Raw genomic sequence first — 21356 nt, forward strand, 5'->3', positions numbered from 1 at the left:
AAATACCTAGGCTCAAACTTGTAACCATCACAAGAATATTGGTAACTGATTGTAAAAGAACGAACATAAATAAATTTATAAAAAATGAAAGGGAATTATTATTCTTTCATCATATTTAGTGAGGAACAAATTTGTTATTAATTTTTCTACAATAAAAAGAATGAAGAGAAATAAAAAGAAAAATTATGCTTTATAAATGGTAAGAAAATTAGAATATTAAAAAAATGACTTATTCTTGGGTTCACCCCCTAGGTGAACCAACCAATAGGATTGTGTCATTTTAGATTCATTATCTTTTAAAAAAAGAAACAAAATATTATTGAATTATATTATATTTTTAAAATAAAAATTATATTAATCACAAAAAGAAGATTTTTTAATCGCAAAAAAAAAGAATTTGTTTTTCAAAAGTATTTTTAACGCTGCTAACAAATATTAAACCCTAAACCTTAAACCCTAAACCCTAAACCTTTAGGTAAACCCTAAACTCTTGATAAATCATAAATCTTAAAGTTTAAGATTTGATCCAAGAATTTCGGATTTATCCAAGGGTTTAGAGTTTACCCAAGGGTTTAGGGTTTACCCAAGGGTTTAGGGTTTAGGATTAGGATTTAGGGTTTAGTGTTTTGTTGATTGTGTTAAAAATATTTTTTTTTAAATTCGAGAATTTAAAATTTATGAAAGGGTTTAAGGTTTACCAAAGGGTTTAGGGTTTAGATTTAGAGTTTAGTGTTTTGTTTATGGTATTATTTTTTTTTTTGTAACTACTATTATTTTTATTTATTTATACTTTTTTTAATTTTAAAAACGTAATATAATTTGACAATATTTTGTTTTCTGTTTTAAAAGATATCAGATTTAAAATAACTAAATCTTATTGGTGAACCCAAAAATAATTTTTAAAAATCCATTATTCCTCCTAATTATTTGGTCACTATTCATAGCCTGGATTTAAATGTTTAGGAACCGGATGATCCGGAACAGAAAGAAACCAGTCCAAACCTGACCCGAGGACTGGAATATCAAGGCTTTAGGGGTTTGTTTAGGCCTTATGGGCCCATATTGGCTGGGCTCTGTTCCAACTTCCAATTAATTCTTGAATAATTAATAGACTCGAATGGTCTATTTCAACAATTCGAGTTCTTTTATATTTTGTACATACATTATGGGATTCCCTGGTGGTACAACTCTCTGCAAATATATCCGCTCTTATTCAGAGATGACGTTACAAAATAAATGCTTTACGACTATGACCACTTAAGCTGACCATGACTACTTGATCGGTTAAGGGCATTTTGGTAATTGTCAAGTCTCACTCTCTGTGAAGCCAAAAGCTCCTGTCACAGTACAAGACGTATCAGATGATGATGATGATGATGATGATGAACCAGCTGGTGATGATGATTATGATCAGAACATGATCATTTCTCTTTCTTTGGGAAGCAGCGACGAAGAGTACGATGCTGATAAAACGGTCGGTGAAGTTAACAAAGCTCATAGAACTTTAGAGAAAGGTAACACAGCCTATCTTTGTTAACGTTTTAAAAAACGTATTTAATTCTAAAATATTGAACTGAGTATTATTCTTTTATCAGGAAGCTCTTCGCAAAGGATATGTGCTCAATCTATTGATGATCCGGAAATGTATCTTGATGATCCCAAGAACCCTTGCTTTATTGCAACGTCGTCGCCGTGTAGGAGTATGTTGGTAAATGATCTTCCATCTTGATCAGCTTTATATTTTTATTCTTATCATTTTAGTATTAAATATGTTTTTTTTTTGTATTTGTTGCATGCAGGTGATTGCTAAGCAAGTAATAAAAGAATATGGCTTGAAGTTTGATGGCACGATCAAGTTCATCGATGGGTTTGGGGAAGTAGATGGAAAGATTGGAAACTGGAAAGATCGTGTTGTCGTTAAACCGTGGCAGGAAATCTATCACAGAAACGATGCAAAGCCAGGAGATGTGATCATATGTGAGATTCTACGTGAAGGAGATGTTGTTCGATCCATCAAGCCTCATTTCGTTAAGAACTAATGTTTTATTTATGCGTCTGAAGACTTTTAAGTTAAGAATTCGTGTTTATGTAATGTTGACCTTCGTCGTTTATGTAATATTTAGGCTGTTATCCTTTGTTTTCTCAGGATCTTGTTGAAACTTGGTGTTTGCTTTAGGATTTTAGTTGTGATATTTAAATCTTGTGTGTGGCATGTGTACTATAAATGATGGAGTGTGCCTCTTCTACATTTTAGTAAAATTACACATCTATTAATCTAATCTAACCAGATCGGTGTCAATCGGTTTAAACTTGAAAGTACTAAAAAACGTAAAACGGCAGTTAGGCAAGTTAATCTCTCTGCTTATTTAAATCAAGGAAGATACAATAAGGAAAATGTCATGTTCAGTACTATTACTATGTTATTTATTTAATATATTAAGGTACTAAACATTCTGACCTCATCTTATCTCAACGCAAACAAACAATTAAGAATTAACCATTGATACGTTAGATCGTATATTCAGACTTATTTAATCAAGAAGTATTGAATCTGTGAGACTTCTGCTCTGCGTCATACCTTTTTGTAGTTGTAACAGGTTAGTTAGCTCTAAAGATAAAGTAATAATCTTAACTGGAGAAATGAAAGGAAAAAAGATGATGAGGAAAAGGTCAAAATGCAAACATTAATGGAATAAGAATATAAATACATAATTAAACGACGGAACACATGCAATGTGGTTCATCTTTCTTTTTTTCTGGAAACTTTTGTTATATCTTTTCCGTTTTTGTCTCTTTCCTAAACATTCTTTTCATTTTGTTCAGAAAAATACAAGAAACCTTAATAAATTGCAGACTTTTTTGCAATCAAAAATATTTTTAGATCCTGCTTAACTCGAGAATCAATGGTCCCCTGGGCTAGACTTAAGGGTATGAATGCAGACTAAAGGCAAAGTAATTGTTTCACGCATCTAAACTTATTAAGATTTTCTTTTAATCGACTACAAAAAATAATTCAACTTTATTAATAATTCATTATTTATCTATCAAATAAATATATATAATTGCTATCACCCCCTCCTTACATCAACACAAAAACTAGACTGTGGAACCAAAAAAACTATAAACATGTTTAACTGTTTTTACCCCTAAAAAACTATAAACATGTTTAACTGTTTCCCTTTCCACCCGCCAAAACCAGTTGAGACATATTTACATCTCTACCCTTCCACAGTCCCATAACAAAACTCCAACTCTGTCTCTTACTCATTCAAACTGCCAACGTAACACTCATCGGCAGTATATCACCGCCGCACCGTTCACCGGAACCATCATCAAGCTCGAGCCGAGCAACCGTACGATCACCATAACTACCAGAAGACGACACTCGAGCCTTAAGCTGACTCAAAACCGGAACAATCACCTTCTCAATCCACTCCTCTAACTCCATCCTCCCTAACCACACACCGCTCAAGATTCTCTGAAGCGCCTCGTCCTCCACTTCCATCGACAAAGACTCGCCTACCACCGCCGCGAACCTCTCCGACAACGTATCCGATATCCTCCGTCTCACCGCTCCGAAATCAACCGCCCTGAACGCCACCGCATCGTCTACGCGGCTCACCAGCTCGTGAAACGCAAACGGCACGCATTGTAGAGACAGCTTCCCGCTAAAACCTTGCTCTTCTTGATCGTTATCCGTTGTTAGATCGCTAGTATTATCCGTTGTAATTGTATCAGCAGCTTGGTTTAGATCAAATGATAAACCGGAACCGTGTTCTCTCTTCGGTTTACTCGTCACCCTCTCGTCCTCGCTACCAAACAGCCAGCTAGCTCTACGTTTCCCCCGCATAGACAACCTCAAACTCCAGCTTTCACTCGCCAAGTCTCGAAGCTTCGCTTCACTATCAAGGAAACACGTTTTCGTAGAAAGATGCCAGCTGGCTGTCATAACGAAGATCACGTTACCTAAACTGATCTCACGGCCGTGAGAATCAGCTATCCTCCCTCTATCCATCGCCCTTCTGATGCTTCCGCGCAGCAACATATCAGCTTCGTCGATATCTTCAAGCAAGATAACAGAGAACGGACTCCTCTTAACCGTTTCCGCGATCCTATCCAGCACGGTTTTACCACGGAGGTTGTTATGATGATGACTCACATCTCCACCGTCCTGCCTCGAACCGAGCTGGATTGTTATAGGACTGGTCCTGTATACGAGAGAAGAGAGAGCAGAGACCATTTTTCTTTTACCAACTCTGTCTGGTCCTGAGAAGAGTAACCACACGTCTCCTTTCGATAGAACACCGCGTCGTTTCCCGTTCCCTAGCTTGCATTGACTAACGGTGGCAGCCACCGCGGAGGCGGCGTCGTGCTGCCACCAGACTTTCTCTGTCATTCCTTTCAGAAGCTTCTTGAACAAATCAATGTCTAGAGAGTTTTCGAGATTAGACACACTGATCTTGTCGTTGTTGGGGACTGATTCGGAGGTTATGCAGCCGAGGAAGTCTCTTACTTGCACTTCCCCTTCCTTCTCCGAAGCCTCTGTCCGTCCAAGAACAAGATCGGTCTGAACCGGGCTCCCTGGAGGACTGATCTTCTTCTTGGCTTGTTCTGGCAGCAAAGAGCTCATAGGTTTCAAGGGTACCCTCTCACGCAACTCTCTGTTGGGTTGGAACTTAGGCTGACACGGCTGACGTAGAAGCATGTTGGAACCGTAGGAGCTTGTTGTCAACGGTATAGGAATCGGAACGATCCTCTCGGTCTTATTGTGAAAGCTAGGATGAAGACGCAAACACGCTTCGTTCCATTTCTTCTGCACTTCTTCAATCTTTGCCTTCTATTAAATTAAAAAAATAAAATACAGGAACTGATAAGTTTATTATAGATTTCATTCATACAATTCTCTGTAATAATATTACAAAACCGTAAAACTTACCGGTTTAGCACTCAATAGCCATTGTGGCAACTGTTTGGGCTGAGTTACTTCCGTTTTAACCTCTTGAGACAATGAATCAATTTCGGAAAGCTCTCGTTCGTAACTCTGTGAACACTCCGGACAACACTTCAATGTCCTGTTCGGAGGCACGAAGCTCTTCAACGGCGTGAATGATTGAGCCGATGATCCCAAACTGTTCCCAAGCCTAATGAGAATAAATTATAATCAAAATATGAATTTAAACATAAAGCTGAGATCTTTTTTTTAGCATCACTCACCTGGGAAAAACTCCGGTGGCCGGAGCTTTAGCAGCCACGGACACAGCTTGGAGATCCCAATCGTTCTCCATCGATGGATGATAAACTTGACATCTTAGATAAGTCTCGCACGTCGCGGTTCCGACAAACCATAGTCTTCCTACGTGTTTCTCCAGAAGCCTCCGCAGCTCCGCCACCGCCGTCCCCCCTACCGTCGAGCTCGGTTGCTCCACGAGCCACTTCAAGTCTCCAAGATTGAGAATCACACCTCCACAGCCTCCTCCAGGATCCGAGTTCGTTATCCGGGTCTCCAGCAACCCGTCTAGCTCCCTGATCCTCACCGCCTTGTCCGTACCAATCTCCTCCAAATGAACAACCTTCTTCGCTGCTGCTTCACCGCTCTCAATTCTCTTAAGGACCTCGCGAACGACCCGACCCGGCTCCGAATCACCGACTAAAACCGGGTTCTTCTTCTTCCCCCGGCTCAATATATCCATCACACGCTCAACGTCGTCGTTTTTACTCACCCCTGGTTGCGCCGAGGAGTTCTGCTGATACGTGTTCCGAGTCATCAAAACGCTTGGACTCGGCGTCGTATTGTTGTTACTCAACGACTTCTCTATCGTCGCTTTAACCGCGGGACTTGAGAAGCTAGCCTCCCGCATAACCCGGCTCACGCTCGGATCATCCAGTATCGATATAACGAGCTGCTCCAGCTCCACCTTAACCGCCAGCAGCGGCTGGTGCTGCTGCTCCGGGTACCCGCGGCGCTGGTGAGCTTGCGCTCGCTTCAGCGCCGCCATAAGCGCGTTGGAGATCGGCGGGTCGTTTACCGGAGTCGCTGTGACGGTGGGGAGACGCTCGAGGGCCACGCTGAAGCAGAGCTCGAGGGCTCGGCACTGGAGAGGGTGAGAAGAGTTGGGGTGGGATCGGATGCAAGCTCGCCGGAGAAAGCCAGAGGGAGAAGCGAGGAGAGTGGCTGCGACGTGGAGGGGTGTGGTTTGGCCGTGGTTGCGACGCGCCGCCTCTGAGATTGATTGGTTTAAGACGGTGGCGGCTTCCGGCGTCAGAGTCTGTTGGATCGTACTTGAACCAGCTCTCATCGTTTCTTGTTAACTTCCCCACTCTGTCTTGGTCTCTCTTTCTTCAATTATATGTGGGAATTAAAAAATTGGGAAAAAAATGTGGAAAGATCGAATCTTTATTATTTTTTTAAGGCAAAGAATGAAATAAAGATGGAATCCTTTTGAGTTGGGTTGTTAATTATTCAGACAGGTTTTGTGAACTGTGGTTCCTCAATTTCTTGATCAGGAAGAAAAAAAGGGAAGAAGGGATAATGATAATGAAAATATATAAGATTTGCCTGAACTCATCCACCGGCCAGAAAAAATGAAAAGGCCTTTGATAGGTTTTATAAGTCAAGGAGGAAAAATGTAGTCGTTTTCTGATTTAAATGTGAGAGAAAAAAATATCTGAAAAGAATTAATTATTGGGAGAAACAATTTGGAATTTTGAATGGATCATAAAAATAAAATATAAAATAAGGAACTTTTGGATACAACAAATTGAAGATAAAAAGGTAAATATGGAAAGTGGGAGGGAGAGTGAAGACAAATTAAACTCAAAATTAAAGAGGAAAGGGAATAGAAGACAGTGAATAGTAGTAATACTTACTTCACTTTTATTTTTTTTACTTCACTTTTAATTACTAAACTTGTATTTGCTTAAATGAATAATAGTTGTGAATGTTTATTACTCTACTGATTTTTTTCTGTTGGTTAATTCCATATTGATATAATGCCTAAGTTTATAAGGCTGAAAACATCTCTAACTTATAACACTATTTTAATGTCAAAATCACAACATTAGACTTCACACTAAAAGTTATTTTATAATATTATATATATTTAATTTTTTATTTGTCATTATTTAATTGTACAGTTTATTAATAAAATAAATAAATAGTATTTTAAGAGAGTGAATAGTATTTTATTGTGGTGAATAGTATCACACCAAATTTGATATAAAATTATAGTGTGTCACTAAAATTGTGTGATTTTTTTGCAGTTAAATTGAAAAAATTTTAATGTAAAAAATTACATTAAAATAATGTTTTACAGTTTGGTTGGAGATAACCCGAAGATTCGTAAGAGCAAATCTGAGTCTAACATATTTTTGTTTCTTTGTGAAGAAAAACGGTTTAAGTTTTAGTTTCTTTTTCTTTTAATAAAAACGTTTTTTTCATTCCTATTAAATTAGTGTCGATTATTGACTTACTTTTACAAACATTTTTAATTGATTCCACCATATAGATGACAAAAGATTAATTAATAAACTTTTTGTGATTCTAAAAGTAAAGTTGTATCTAGAAGGCATGGCTTTATCCAACATTTCTTCACATACTATTAACTTTTCAGAATTCAACATTTTCCCGTGTATATATGTTAGAAACAAAAATAATAAAACAAACAACAGAAAACATGTAATTTGCATGGGTCTAAAACAGGTAACTTTGTTCATGAGATGTCCATGGCAAATTCACGTGATATATCATATACTTAGACACAAAAAAAATTACATATACTTACACCTTTTAATTTAGGGAAATTGCATTCACTATACACAATAAAAACCAAAATTCATTAACTAACTAAAAACACCCTCTCTCTCCTACTTTCTCTTCCTATCTCTCTCTACTCTCTTTCTAAATAACTAATTTCCCTTATTTTTTTGGTTATTTAGCAAATAAACCCTTTAATTTAAAACTTAACAGTTATGGAAAAAGATGATAATAATATTTATCACAAAACAAAAATGTTAGCGGTGGTAGAAACATTTTAAATGGGAAAATATCTAGTGGTGTAAAAATCTTGCGATGATAAGAAAACAACAAAAGACTGCATGATTCACATAACTACCATTTTTCCATTTCAAAAGGTGAACAGTTGCTAGATTCTAGTATGAATCTTTACTGGAAAGTCAGTTATACAAATGTGCAAGGTATGAAACAAAGTCAATACGCGTTTTTAAAGTAGACGTGATGTTATATGCGTTTACTCGATTTGAATAAAATTTGAGCTTACTTTCAGTGGTTATCTCTCACATTTATAATTCAACGTTGACTACCTTTACTTTACTGAAAAGTATTTTAAAGAATAATTGAATTTGTGTTAAAAAGTATAACTGAATTTAAAACGTGATTAACCGACTCAGTAACTGAAATACAACTGAACATTTTTCTTTTTGTTGGAATAAATATCATTTTAGCAAATCATGTAAATGATTCGTTAACTTAAATATAAGTAACGTATTCTTCAATGGTACACTATAATTTTCTCTATATTTAACTCTAAAACTAGATTTTGACCCGCGCAGGCGCGCGGGTGTGTATTTTGAAAAATATGTTGATATTTGTTTTTCACGTAATTATTAGGATTTGGAAAAATGAATCCGAGGAACATAACCGATACCGATCCAAAGATATAGTACCAAACCCAAACATAAATTGATTAAATATTCTAATTATTCAAAATTTTGTTATTTAGAGAACCGAATCTGATCCGAACCGAAGTATTTGGGTATCCGAATTTATCTAAAAATAGATTTATATACTTACATATATTAATTATTTTTAGATTTAACGTATATAAAACATCAAAAATGATACTTTTAAATTGGTTTAAATACTTGAAAATATATATAGATAGTCAAAAGTAAAAATCTGAAATAGTTAAAGTATACTCAAATCACCAAAAATACTTAAAATAATTATTGATTTCGTATCCAAAATTTTAAATCAAGCCAATTGATATGTTAAGCTTAAGTATTATGACATATGTTATTCAAATTTATACGTAATATATTATTTTATTTATACATTTTGAGAAATTTAAAATATATAATGATTTAAGACTTTAAAAATAATTTAAATTAGTTATCCAAACCCAAACCAAACCCGCAAAGATCCAAATCGAACTCAAACCAAAATTTAGAAACATTCTAATAAGGCTGAAATCTTTGACCCCGAAAACCCAAAATACAAACCGATCAGAACTAAACCCGTATGGGTATCCAAAAGCCCATCCCTAGTCATTATTATATATCGTATTTTATCATCATATAATTAATCGTATTTTATATGTACCATCATATAAATAATCATATAATTAATAGTATTTTATACATACCATCATATAAATAATTACATATATTATATTTTTAAAACTTAATATGGAATATGAAAACCATAATTTGAGTTGGTATTTCAAATTGGGCTTTGTATTATATTTTTCTTATATATATTGACAATATTTTCTTATAATGGTTATTGAAAAATAGTTTAGTAAAAATCCATTTTTGAATATATGTATATTTTTGAATCAATTTTTGATATAAATCAAATTTGAATTATTATTTTGATTTGAAATATGTATATAAAGTTTAAATTTTGTTTTATGGTTAGTTTAGAAAAAAAATTTTTAGGGAATTAGATTGATCCATTTTGGTATATTTTAAAAGTGGCCTAGATAACTTTCAATTTTTTTAAAAAAACATAAGCCCATTACTTTTTTTCATAATACTATTATCCTTGTTTTCAAACAAAAATATTTTTTTTTAAAAGACTGCAATCCATGTTTCCAAACACTCCAAATTTTTAAAAGTCCTATTCAAATCTCCAAACACTCCAATTTTGTACTTGAGTTTTAATAAGATAGATAGAGTAACTCAATTATAAAGCTGGATTTGCTCCAATGGTTCACTCTATAATAGAGTTACTCTATAATAGAGTGAAATATAGAGTAATCTTATTTTTTTACTTCAAATATAGAGTGAAAAAATAAGAATACTCTATATTTCACTCTATTATAGAGTAACTCTATTATAGAGTGAACCATTGGAGCAAATTCAACTCTATAATAGATTTACTCTATTTTAGTGTAAATTATAGAAGAAAAAAATAGAGTTCTCTTGGAGATGCTCTTAAGATGAACGATAACACAAAGATGACACAGGTATGCATTGTTAAAAATAACGCGTACGTGTATATATGGAAATACCATAAAAATACTAGTCCAAAATATTGGACACAAAGAAAAAATTCAAAAAAAAAAAATATTGGACACATTTGTACTCCAACTATATTATAAATATATTGATCATAAAGTATAAAGATAACTTCTATTAAGAGATTAATAGTATGATGAATAATAATTAGAATATTAAGATTTTGTTTAGTTACATGATTTAATAATATATGTATAATCAATGACTATTAAATTCAAATGAAAATCTTAGTTAACAATTAGTGAACTCAAACAGATTAAAAACCCCTTTCTCAAAAAAAAAAAACTCAAACATATTAAAATACAACAAGTTATTCAAAAGAAGTATATATTTTCATAAAATCTAACATTATACTATAATATACAAATCCAAAAAATTTGTAACAATTTAAGTATACACAATATTCACTTTCACAACATTCAAAATAAATCATTATATTTGATATATCTTACAATATTAGTTACTTTAACCAGAAACAAATCTTACAGTATCAACTGTTAACTTATTATTAGTGATGGATATCAGGATATCTACTTTTTAGTAAGAGTTGTTGAAAAAACTACGTTTTAGTAAGCTAATAAATTAATCGATAAACACTTGAATTAATTAATAGAATACCTTAAAGGTCACAAAAATCATGATGCCCCTATTGGTAACGCATGCTCTCTCTATTCCCTTTCTCTTTACGCATTCCCTTCTCCTCGATATATCTATTTTCATAAGTAAATTAAAACTACAGAATTTAACATGTTGTAGCAGTAGCTAGAGCAAAAATTAGACCTCATTAGCATTCATGCAGCATAGGTATCAGAAGTAGGATTTGTTAATGTGAATGTTTACATGATTATGTTCATGCCGAGAACGAATTACGGTAAGCGCCGTCCCCGTTAATAGCTTCAGTGAGTTTAATAAAATGTGTGTATCTAGTGATTCTTATTTTGTAAACCAGAGTGTTTCAAAGTATTTTAGGTTTTAAATTCTAAAAAAGTGATCAGAGATGAGATTTTGGCGGGTGAAAAAGGCCAACGCATGATATTGCTTCTTCGACCATCATCGTTCTCGGTTCATCTCCATTCTTATTTTTCTAAACATGAAAAAGTAAAACAAACCCTTTATGCACGCTACAACTTTGAAAATAGGTTCTTTTTCAAAAAAAGAAAAAACTTTGAAAATAGGTTTGTATTTTTATACATATATAGTCCCATGCGTGTGCATATATTTTATTGCATGAAACATGTAACTTCGAGTTAAGTTGCATAGGTTACTTTAAGATCGAGAAATCTTTGGATTAATTTTTTATAATTTCTTTGAATATAATAAAATCACGTTTTAGAATAATAGATCTGTAAAAGATATATGTATGATCCTTTTGGAAGCAATATTTGGATGTAATTCTTTTTCAAAAGAAAAATATTTGGATGTTATGATTACGGAATACATTATAAACACCATACCAGAAAGAAAATGAAAAAAAAAGAATCTTGCTTTTCACACACGAGTTCTACTTTTGTTTTTGAAGTCAAAAACGTTGTCGGTGCGCACTGAGAAGATAGAGGAAATGGATTATCAAAAGATGAGAACTACTTTGCTTTTAAAGACTTTCTCACAAAGACTAATGATAGATGAATAGAAGAATGATTTCACGAGGAAGAAAACAAAAGTAAAATAAAAATATCATTTTGATTATCTATAAACTTTACTTACACATGCACTTGTGTAATGTGTTTGAACATTTTGAGCACCATGGTGTCATCTCTTTTAGGTCAAGCTTTTACCCAACACAACCAAATCACTCAAAACAAAAGTATTCTTTTCATTTCTCACATCCACCATATTTTCATTTCTTCCTCTCGCTAATTATTCTAGTTTATCAAGCAAGTCAATATCCGGACGTTATATATTCCAAACATTGTTCACAACGATTAATATAAATAAACAATTTTGAATTGGTATTACATCGGACATTGAAAATAATAAAAAGGCTATAAGAGTTTAAACGATTCTTCTTTTCTCAAGATTTCTTATTTATCATTCGCTATCTTATAGTTCGAGTCTATAATAATAAAGATTTTAACCAATTCATGTCCATTCTCTCGTGCGACCAATATATATATATATATATATATATATATATATATATATATATATATATATATATATATATATATATATATATATATATATATATATATATATATTATATATATTGTCATGTTCAGTACATTCAAATTCACTACTTTATATGTGACGTTACGTACTTCTCTGCTTGATCCATATGCATGTTTTTTGAAGATACAAAGTTGAGCTTCTTTTTTTTTTTGTAACTGAGTTGAGTGAACCTTAAATGATTATAAACAATACTCTATAGCGTATAAAAAAAGAATAAGAAAAAAATACAGTCATATATGTAAAAAGTTCTTTACGCCAGACAATTTTTCAAGTGACCTAACTCGAGAAAATCAACTGAAATATATAGGTCATGATAAAATAAAACGGTCGATTTTTTGGCAAAAAAATAAAAAATATATATAAAACGGTCGATTTGTAACGTTCGGATTGGGTAGCTAAGTCTTGATGTTAGATGCTAATGCGTATCTAGCGTATTGTAGGTTCAAAGACAGATATAGTTGGAGGAAAACAATGAATTATACTTTACGTTTTGAAAGGTCAAGTTTTCTTTTGATTCATTTTTCTTCGCTTAGAAAATTTTGGGAAAAGAGAGTAGGGGTTTTTGCCAAAACTAACCCACAACTTGAATTTAATCCCAAACTTATACCCAAACTTGAATCAAATGCAAAACTAACCTAAAAGCCTAGTGAAATTACAGCTCAGCCCCTTGTGACCAAACAAAAAAACAGAAGCTATTTTTACGAATATAGCCCCAGTAAATCGTCTGAGTCGTCTGAATTGTTGGAAATCGTCTAGACGACTGAAGTTTCAGTCGTCTGGTACCAGCTTATTTTAAAAATAATTTATAAATCTTGTAAAAAATATTTTGATGCGTGAAAAATAAAAATCAAGTAATTATAAACAGTTTTAAGTGATATAAATTAAGATATGATAAAATTGATTTGTTTTGAAGATAGATGAGTGGAAGTAGTGTATCATTATATTCTTTGGTTTAGGAGTTTGGCAAACATATGTTGTAGTATTGTATGTATTGTTAGGGTTAGATCTTGGAAAACTAAAATGTTTTTTTCAAAAATTAGTTTTCACCAATATGTGTTTATTTCTGTGTATAGTAAACACTTTTCAAGTTTGATTTGATTTTATGAAGTGTTTAATTAGATAAATAAGTTTAGGGGTTATGTTTAGGGTGTGGACGACTTATATTTCAGTCGTCTGTTGAATAATTTACACGGACGACGTATATTTCAGTCGTCCACATCGTACCGAACCTTTAATTTTACCAATGTACGTTTTAACCTAACCGGATCATTTACCGGACATATAAAAGCTATTTTTTTCACTATTTCACAATTTTACGAAACCCTAGCGCCGTTTCTCTCCAACGGCGATTTCGAAGGCGATAAGACGAAAACCCTACCGTGGTCGTGTTCCGCCGTTATCTTCGCCGGTAATCTCTCCGATTACGACGAATCTCGTTTCTCCTTCATGCCGTAGAGTATTTTCGTAGTTTAAACTGACCGTCTGCTTCTTTTTTTCAGATCTGAAATCTCGTTTGCCAAACTCCGCCGCCGGTATGTTATTTCTCATGTATTAAGGCGTTTAGCCGCCGGAAAAACCCTAAATATTTTAGTATTGATTCTTCTTTTCCCTTCGATTTGCAGATCTGTAACGGCTTGGGGCCACATCTTCTCCGACCATATCTTCTCGGACAATATATTCTCCAACTGTAAGTCATTCGTCTTTTGTTTAAAAGATTTTGAGATTGTTGTAGTCTTTTACTGAAAGATTACCCAGACGACTTCCTGGAAGTCGTCTGGAAGTCTTCTATAGCATTTAGCATAGTGCGCAACCTATGTGTTTGAGATGGTTGTTTGAGATGGTTGTTTGTGATTATTTGCAGGCCTTTAAATGGATTTACCAGAATTCCCGCCGAGGATGTTTACATTAGGAGAAGAGCCTGATGCAATCAGGAGCATTTCGTATCATTCTGATGACACGAAGTTGTTTAAAGCTCTATGTGATTGTCTCACAGCTGACGAATATGAGGATCTGAAGGCGTCGAAGTTAGGAGTGTTCATCAAATTCAAGGAGATTGACTTTGGTTGGACTTCAAGGCTGGTACATTTTATGCTCTCTTTCCAGCTAGACATCAAGAAGAAGTTTGAGCTCTGGAGTCTTGTCGTTTCACAACTTGTGAGGTTTTCACTGATAGAGTTTGAATACCTCACTGGGCTGAACTGCGATTACATCAAGGACCTGGAAAATCCAAGGTGTGAGGTTACGACGGAGATGGCTGCTTTCTGGGAGAAGATGCGTGTTGATATCGATACTGGGCCAAGTATTGATCAGATAACAGAAGCATTTTACAACAGCGACGAGTGGTCTCGGGATGATCGCATGCGGCTGGGATACCTTGCCATCTACGCAGGGTACATCGAAGGGAAAAAGTTCTCATCCGCTACATCAGCTAGTCTTGCAAGGCTAGTGATGGATTTAGAAAAATTTGAGAATTATCCATGGGGGAGAGTGGCGTTTAAGGTGCTGATGGATTCTCTGAAGGCAAAAGACTTGACGCAAACTGGTTACACTGTTGATGGGTTCATACAAGTGCTCCAAGTGTGGGCGTACTATGCTCTACCAGAATTGGGTGCTAATTATGGGTCTCCCGTACCAAACAGACCGTCTCCACTGTTGCTGGCTTACAAGGGTGGCAAAAGACAACGCAAATTTTTTAAGGCTGCTATCAATAAACAGGTACTTAACTTCACTCCTAAGACTTCTCATACGACCTAAAGTTAAGTCGTGTGGAAGTCATCCAACAAAAGACCACTCAGACGACTTACTTATAAGTCGTCTGAGTGGTCTTTTTGTTGGAAGACTTTCAGACGACTTAACTTTAAGTCGTCTGTGATCAAAATACTTCTCAGACGACTTAACTTTAAGTCGTCTGTGAACAAAATACTTCTCAGACGACTTAACTAAGTTTATATCTTTTATTTATTGCAGACTATCGTGAAGAACTTCGTTCAGAAGGATTTTGATGAAATGTTTCCAAAATGGGACGGAGACGTAGATGACCCTGCCGCGGATAACATAATTAAAGTCATGTTTAATGATCCTGGATGGGAGTGGACCATGGAATGCTGGCCAGTCACCGGTACTCGCAAGGTTGTGAAGATGGAAGTGATTCCAGTGAAGAATGAAGTGAGTCCCGTGAAGTCAGAGAGTGTTGTGAAGGAAGAAAGTATCAGACCTCGGAAGAAAGCTCGTAAAGGGTCTTCTGTTTCTGCTGAGAAACCTGCGGCGGGTAGTGAAGGTCAGCAGATTGAAAAGACCTTGAAGGACATATCTGATGCCATTAATCTTGGCTTTGGGACGTGTCTTAAGGAGCTCAAATTACTGGCGGATAGGATTGAAGCTGTGGAGAAGAAGGTGGGAATCACCAACAGAGGGGGTTCATCTGATGATCGTCAACTTACAACCACTTCAAATCCACCAAAACCTGTTGACGAACCAGGGGTTAGTACCAAAACCTCTCCCAAAATTGCAGAGAAGAGAGTCACTAGGCAATGTGTTAGGAAGAGTCAGGACTGATGTGATTTGTTTCTTGTGTGCTTTGATGAACATGTGTGCTTTGTTTCTAGTGTGCTTTGATGAACCACTGTATGCCTTGATTCTGAACATGTGTGCTTTGTTTCTAGTGTGAATTTGATCTTTGCTGTAAGGGCTTTTGTTAATAGTTTTTAAACACACTGTGAACTCGAAATTGCAGAGTGAAAGTGTGAATGGGGCGAAAGCAGGACAGAAGGAAGCCAAAGAACCGAGTCTTACTACAGAACCGAGTTCCTCGAGAGAGCTCTGTCTTGTGAGTCCTGCAGACGACTTACCGAGAGAAGATCCTAGCCTTCTTATATTGGACAAACAAGTTTCGACCGCTTCAGATTTACTCGTTGAAGAAGCTAGAAGGCAGACAAACAAGGAGACTGCTTTGGTGAATCTCCGTAAAAAAAGTGTGCGAGAAAGGAAGCTTGCTCCCACACAGCAAACTCCTTTTAAGGGAAACAGCACTGCCAAACAGATCATTCCAAACAAACAGGTTGGCGGAGGCTATGATCCTTTTGCACCCATTGACAAGATGAAGTCGAAGGAGCTCACTGCATGGGTGCAAAAAGATCCGTAAGTTGCTGTTAAAAATATGCTTACTTATATTTGATTAAAAAAAGCTTCCATTTGATTATTTACATTTTGTGTTTGCAGTTCTTATAAACTGCCTCTGAAAAAAAAACCACGTAGATGTCGAAGTCGATTCTATCAGGTCCTCCGAACCCCCTTAGAATGGCTAACCGACCATGTAAGTCTTCTGCTATTTTCTTACTCTTATATAAGTCGTCTGGTAGTTATCTGGTACTTTTCTGATTTGTATAAGTCGTCTGTGAGTCGTCTGTGAGTTGTCTGTCAGTCGTCTATGAGTCGTCTATAAGTCGTCTGGTAGTTATCTTACGTAAGTCGTCTGTAAGTCGTCTCTAAGTCGTCTCTAGGGATGGCAATTAAGGACCTGGACCGCGGGCCTGGCCCGTAAAGGCTTGCTGCGGGGCGGGATTGGGCCTCCATTTGGATAGCCCGCAAAATTGCGGGCCTCGCGGGACGGGTTCAAAGCAGGACGGGTCAAAAGCGGGACGGGTCAAAAGCGGGACGGGTCGAAAACGGGATGAGCTTAACCCGCGGGATTTTGAAGACCCGCAACCCTAAGTCCCCATTTCTGCTTTCGCCTAAAACATTGAGAGAGAGAGAGAGAGAGAGAGAGAGAGAGAGAGAGAGAGAAATGATTCTTGTGACTTTTCTCCCATAAAACATAAGGAGTTCCGGCGATGATGCATGATTCGAGCTCCGGTGATGATGGTTCGAGCTCCGGCGATGACGATTCCAGCTCCAGCGATGACGATTCGAGCTCTGGTGTTGTTTTGATTTGGTTTTCTCTTTTTATTTCACACAACTATGAATTGCTTTATTACAATGTGATATTTCTTGTTTAAGTTGATTGGTTTTGTTTTCAGTATTGTGAAGTGGTGTTTTTCTTAAATTAAATTTGGTTACAGTGGTGTTGTTTAGGAGAAAAGTTAGTTATATTAAACGTTCACTTGTATAATTTGGTAAAGTGATTCACGATTTTCTTTGCAATCCAAATAATTAAAAAGAGTGATGGTTTGATGAAGACATAAAACACTTGAGCCAATTTATTACAAAGATAATAACTCAATCATATTCAAACTCAACAAAAGCTTATGCTGATAACAAAAGAAGGCTTTTAACTCAAGAACGCAAGCACAAACGGAGCTTTGTGGCATTGATTTTGATAAGTCTTTAGTGAAGCTAAATGAGCTCTCTTCAATTCTCTTACACAACTCTTATACTTGAGCATTCATGAAAAAAAACTGTAGTAGGCGGTTTGATAAGGAGGCGTCCCGCGGGACGGCCCGCGAAGGCCTATATATTTTGCGGTACGGGTTTGGGCCGGCATTTTGAAGACCGCAGCCCGCGCGGGACAGGCCCGCTGTAACCCGCTCGACGACTAACCCGCTGCGGTATGGGACGGAACAGGATGGGTAAACCTGTTTGACATCCCTAGTTGTCTCTAAGTCATCTCTAAGTCGTCTGTGAGTCGTCTGGTAGTTATCTTACGTAAGTCGTCTCTAAGTCGTCTCTAAGTCGTCTCTAAGTCATCTCTAAGTCGTCTGTGAGTCGTCTGGTAGTTATCTTACGTAAGTCGTCTGTATGTCGTCTCTAAGTCGTCTCTAAGTCGTCTGTAGGTCGTCTGTAAGTTTTTTTGACTTGTATTGTTTTATATGCAGCAAATGGATGCTTTTATTAATATACTGAGGCAACGGTACCAAAACCATCCAGAACATTTCAGGAGCGACAGAATGTGCTTTCTTGATCATGTCTTTTCTCGGCAGTGGAGGGCCTCCTACCCTGATTTTAAGAGCGACGCTCCTGATGCCAACGGTTTAGGAAGAAGACTCCCTGGTGGGGCGTGGAATTATCATGCAGGCTTGATACCTTCTTTTTGCCAATCTAAGAAGGTTTGGGGGGTGGATGTGGATGATATCTATGCACCTGTGAACTTCAAGAACCAGCATTGGATTGCTATATGGATATCGATCCCTAAGAGGCACATCGTCGTCTGGGACAGCATTGTCTCTCATATTAGCCCTGAAGAACTCGATGAGGTAATGGAGCCTTTTGTCACAATGGTCCCTTATCTGCTTGTTGAGTGCGCGCTCTCTGACGAACAAAAGGTTCAATACACATTGGAGCCATACACATATGCGAGACAAACCGTTGGAGTACCTCAGTGCCGAGCTGGTGATTGTGGCCCCTTCACTCTGAAGTACATCGAATGTCATGCTCTTGGGATAGAATTTCCCACCGCGTTTGACAAAAAACACGGGAAGACCATCAGGGAGAAGATGGCGCTGGATATATTTCGAGAGCTTCCTAAGTGCCATGAATGGGAAAACCAAGACAATGATGAGAACCTGGCAACGTATGATTAGATATTGGATGTGTTATTGCGATTGTATTTGAACTTGATGCTTTTGTGTACTGTTGTTAGGTAGATTAGGGGATGTTAACAGGGTCAGGATAGGATGATGTTTTTTGTAACCTATCCTCACACCAAACTAGAATTCCGTAGGAAATTAGTTTGGTAGTGCAGTAACCTTTCGGAATATGTAATGTTTAACTTGTATTTTTTAAATTGCACTGTTGGAATTAGTTTCGGAATATGTAATGCTTAACATAGAAGGTCTACAAAGAAAAGTTCATAAAACATATAAATTCATAACATAGAGTCTACAGAGAAGTTCATAAAACATAGAAAATCATTGGACGACTTACTTAAAGGTCTTCTGGACGACTACAGAGAAGTTCATAAAACATAGAAAATCATTGGACGACTTACTTAAAGGTCTTCTGGACGACTACAGAGAAGTTCATAAAACATAGAAAATCATTGGACGACTTACTTAAAGGTCTTCTGGACGACTACAGAGAAGTTCATAAAACATAGAAAATCATTGGACGACTAACCAGAAGGTCTTCTGGACGACTTACCAGAAGAAAATTCTAATTAAGACGTTGGACGACTAACCAGAAGGTCTTCTGGACGACTTACCAGAAGAAAATTCTAGTTAAGACGTTGGACGACTTACTTAAAGGTCTTCTGGACGACTTACTTAAAGGTCTTCCACGTCAGTTCTTACATTGTGGACGCTTATGGCCAGTTTCTTTGCAGACTGAGCACCTATAAACCCTGTGTTGCTTCCGGGGTTTGCGTCCTCTCATCCTGGATAGCTCCAACCAAGATTGCCATCTTGATTTCTTCTGTCTCCCCGGACCACGCTTTACTTCCGGAGGAAAGCATGTGCGTGCCTCAACAAGTTGTCCAACACAAGGATATATATTCTCTGAGTATCCTGCAAACAAAGTATCATTTGAGTAGACCGGCCACACAAGTGTGGAGATATGCACACCAGCTGCTGTTCCAGCTGCTATAGCATGAGAGCAAGGTATTTTCTCGACTTGATAGACACCACAATCACACTTTTGAAGTTCCAGATCAACATTACAGTCCCTATTGCCACCTTTCACAAAGAACTTCCATCCATCAATTTGTTGGACTCTCAGAGTATACGCGTTCTCCTCTCGGACAGCAAGCAAGTGTTCAACACCCCGACTATGTTGAGTTGTAAGACTCAAAGCATCTCCTCTCCTTTTCCAGTACCACCTTCCTAGCTTCTCCCTTATGAACTCCAGCAGGAACTGAATAGGAAATCCTCTTGCTCGCTTCAGTGCGGAGTTAATTGATTCAGCGATATTGCTCGTTTTTAAGTTGTACCTGTCTCCCTGACAATGAACCCTAGACCATAGGGTCACATCGGCTTCCTCCAGATACTCAGCAAGATCCGGATTTGCACTCCGTATCTCATCCATGTACCGATCAAAATCGTAAAGTGTACGAGCATAAGCAGCACCTTTCACCAAGTACAAGAGATGCTTCCCTTTATACTTTTTGACAATATTCTCTTGAAGGTGATAATAACATATTCCTCGGGTTGCCCAAGGAAACACCTTTTCACACGCATTTATAATGGAGGCGTGCCTGTCGGAGACTATCACCAGAGGATACTCATCAGATACACAGCTCGCCAATTTTGTGAAAAACCATTCCCAAGATTCATCATTCTCACCATCTACGATCCCAAAAGCCAATGGATATATCTGAAAATTACCGTCTTGTGCGGCTGCAACCAACATAGTACCCCCATACTTCCCACTTAGGTGAGTCCCATCTACCACAATGACCCTTCTCTGATACTTAAATCCTCTGATTGAAGCTCCAAAAGCAAGAAATAGATACTTAAATCTATTCAGAGAATCAAGTTCTATAGCTGTGATAGAACCCGGATTTGCTGCCTTGATTTGCTCCAAATATGAAGGCAGTCGCTCATACCCGTCTTCCGCTGATCCTCTCACCATTTCTTGCGCATATAACAATGCTCTGTATGAAGTGGTGTAATCAAGTGTCATGCCAAACATGTTCTTCATTGCATCTTTGATATGCTGCGGATTCAACCCATCAATGATTCCAACTCGATCTATGAAAAGTCGACCAATGTACTTCGGAGTACAACGTTTCCGCTGAGCGATTCTGTCTGGGATGGAACATGTATGAGTTGCCAAATACTTGGTTACCCAAAACGTTTTAGTCCCATGTTTCACACTTGCTCGGACCTTCCATTGACAACCACTAACACGACATGTTGCCACAAACAGAGTTTTCGTTGACTTGAATATTCTGAAGGAGAACCTACGCCTCACCGCTGTCAACCGCAACTCTGAAAGCAGTGCATCCTTACTAGCAAAACTCTGGTTGACATAGATTCTGTCTGCAGATGATCCTTCTCCTT

The 21356-nt window shown here is 36.8% G+C and overlaps 3 protein-coding genes across 3 annotated transcripts; 2 read left to right on the forward strand and 1 right to left on the reverse strand.

Annotated features, from left to right (window-relative positions):
* Positions 1–855: 855 nt before the first annotated feature.
* On the forward strand, positions 856–2747 carry LOC106407812 (B3 domain-containing protein At5g57720-like). Its single transcript, XM_048750761.1, has 2 exons — positions 856–1708; positions 1800–2747. The coding sequence occupies exons 1-2, from the start codon at positions 1643–1645 to the stop codon at positions 2037–2039; spliced, it is 306 nt and encodes a 101-aa protein (XP_048606718.1). The 5' UTR covers positions 856–1642; the 3' UTR covers positions 2040–2747.
* Positions 2748–2995: 248 nt separating this feature from the next.
* LOC106387926 (protein SUPPRESSOR OF MAX2 1-like) lies at positions 2996–6605 on the reverse strand. The gene is made up of 3 exons (XM_013827869.3): positions 5215–6605; positions 4937–5141; positions 2996–4837 (listed from the first exon to the last, which is right to left on the reverse strand). The coding sequence occupies exons 1-3, from the start codon at positions 6294–6296 to the stop codon at positions 3269–3271; spliced, it is 2856 nt and encodes a 951-aa protein (XP_013683323.2). The 5' UTR covers positions 6297–6605; the 3' UTR covers positions 2996–3268.
* A 7690-nt stretch (positions 6606–14295) lies between these two features.
* LOC106413410 lies at positions 14296–16567 on the forward strand. The gene is made up of 4 exons (XM_022695629.2): positions 14296–14871; positions 14947–15141; positions 15394–15906; positions 16160–16567. Exons 1-4 carry the CDS (start codon positions 14296–14298, stop codon positions 16565–16567), a joined length of 1692 nt encoding a protein of 563 aa, XP_022551350.2.
* Positions 16568–21356: the final 4789 nt, after the last annotated feature.

This window comes from Brassica napus, chromosome A2 (genome assembly GCF_020379485.1).
Source record: "Brassica napus cultivar Da-Ae chromosome A2, Da-Ae, whole genome shotgun sequence".
In the NCBI taxonomy this organism is placed as follows: Eukaryota; Viridiplantae; Streptophyta; class Magnoliopsida; order Brassicales; family Brassicaceae; genus Brassica; species Brassica napus.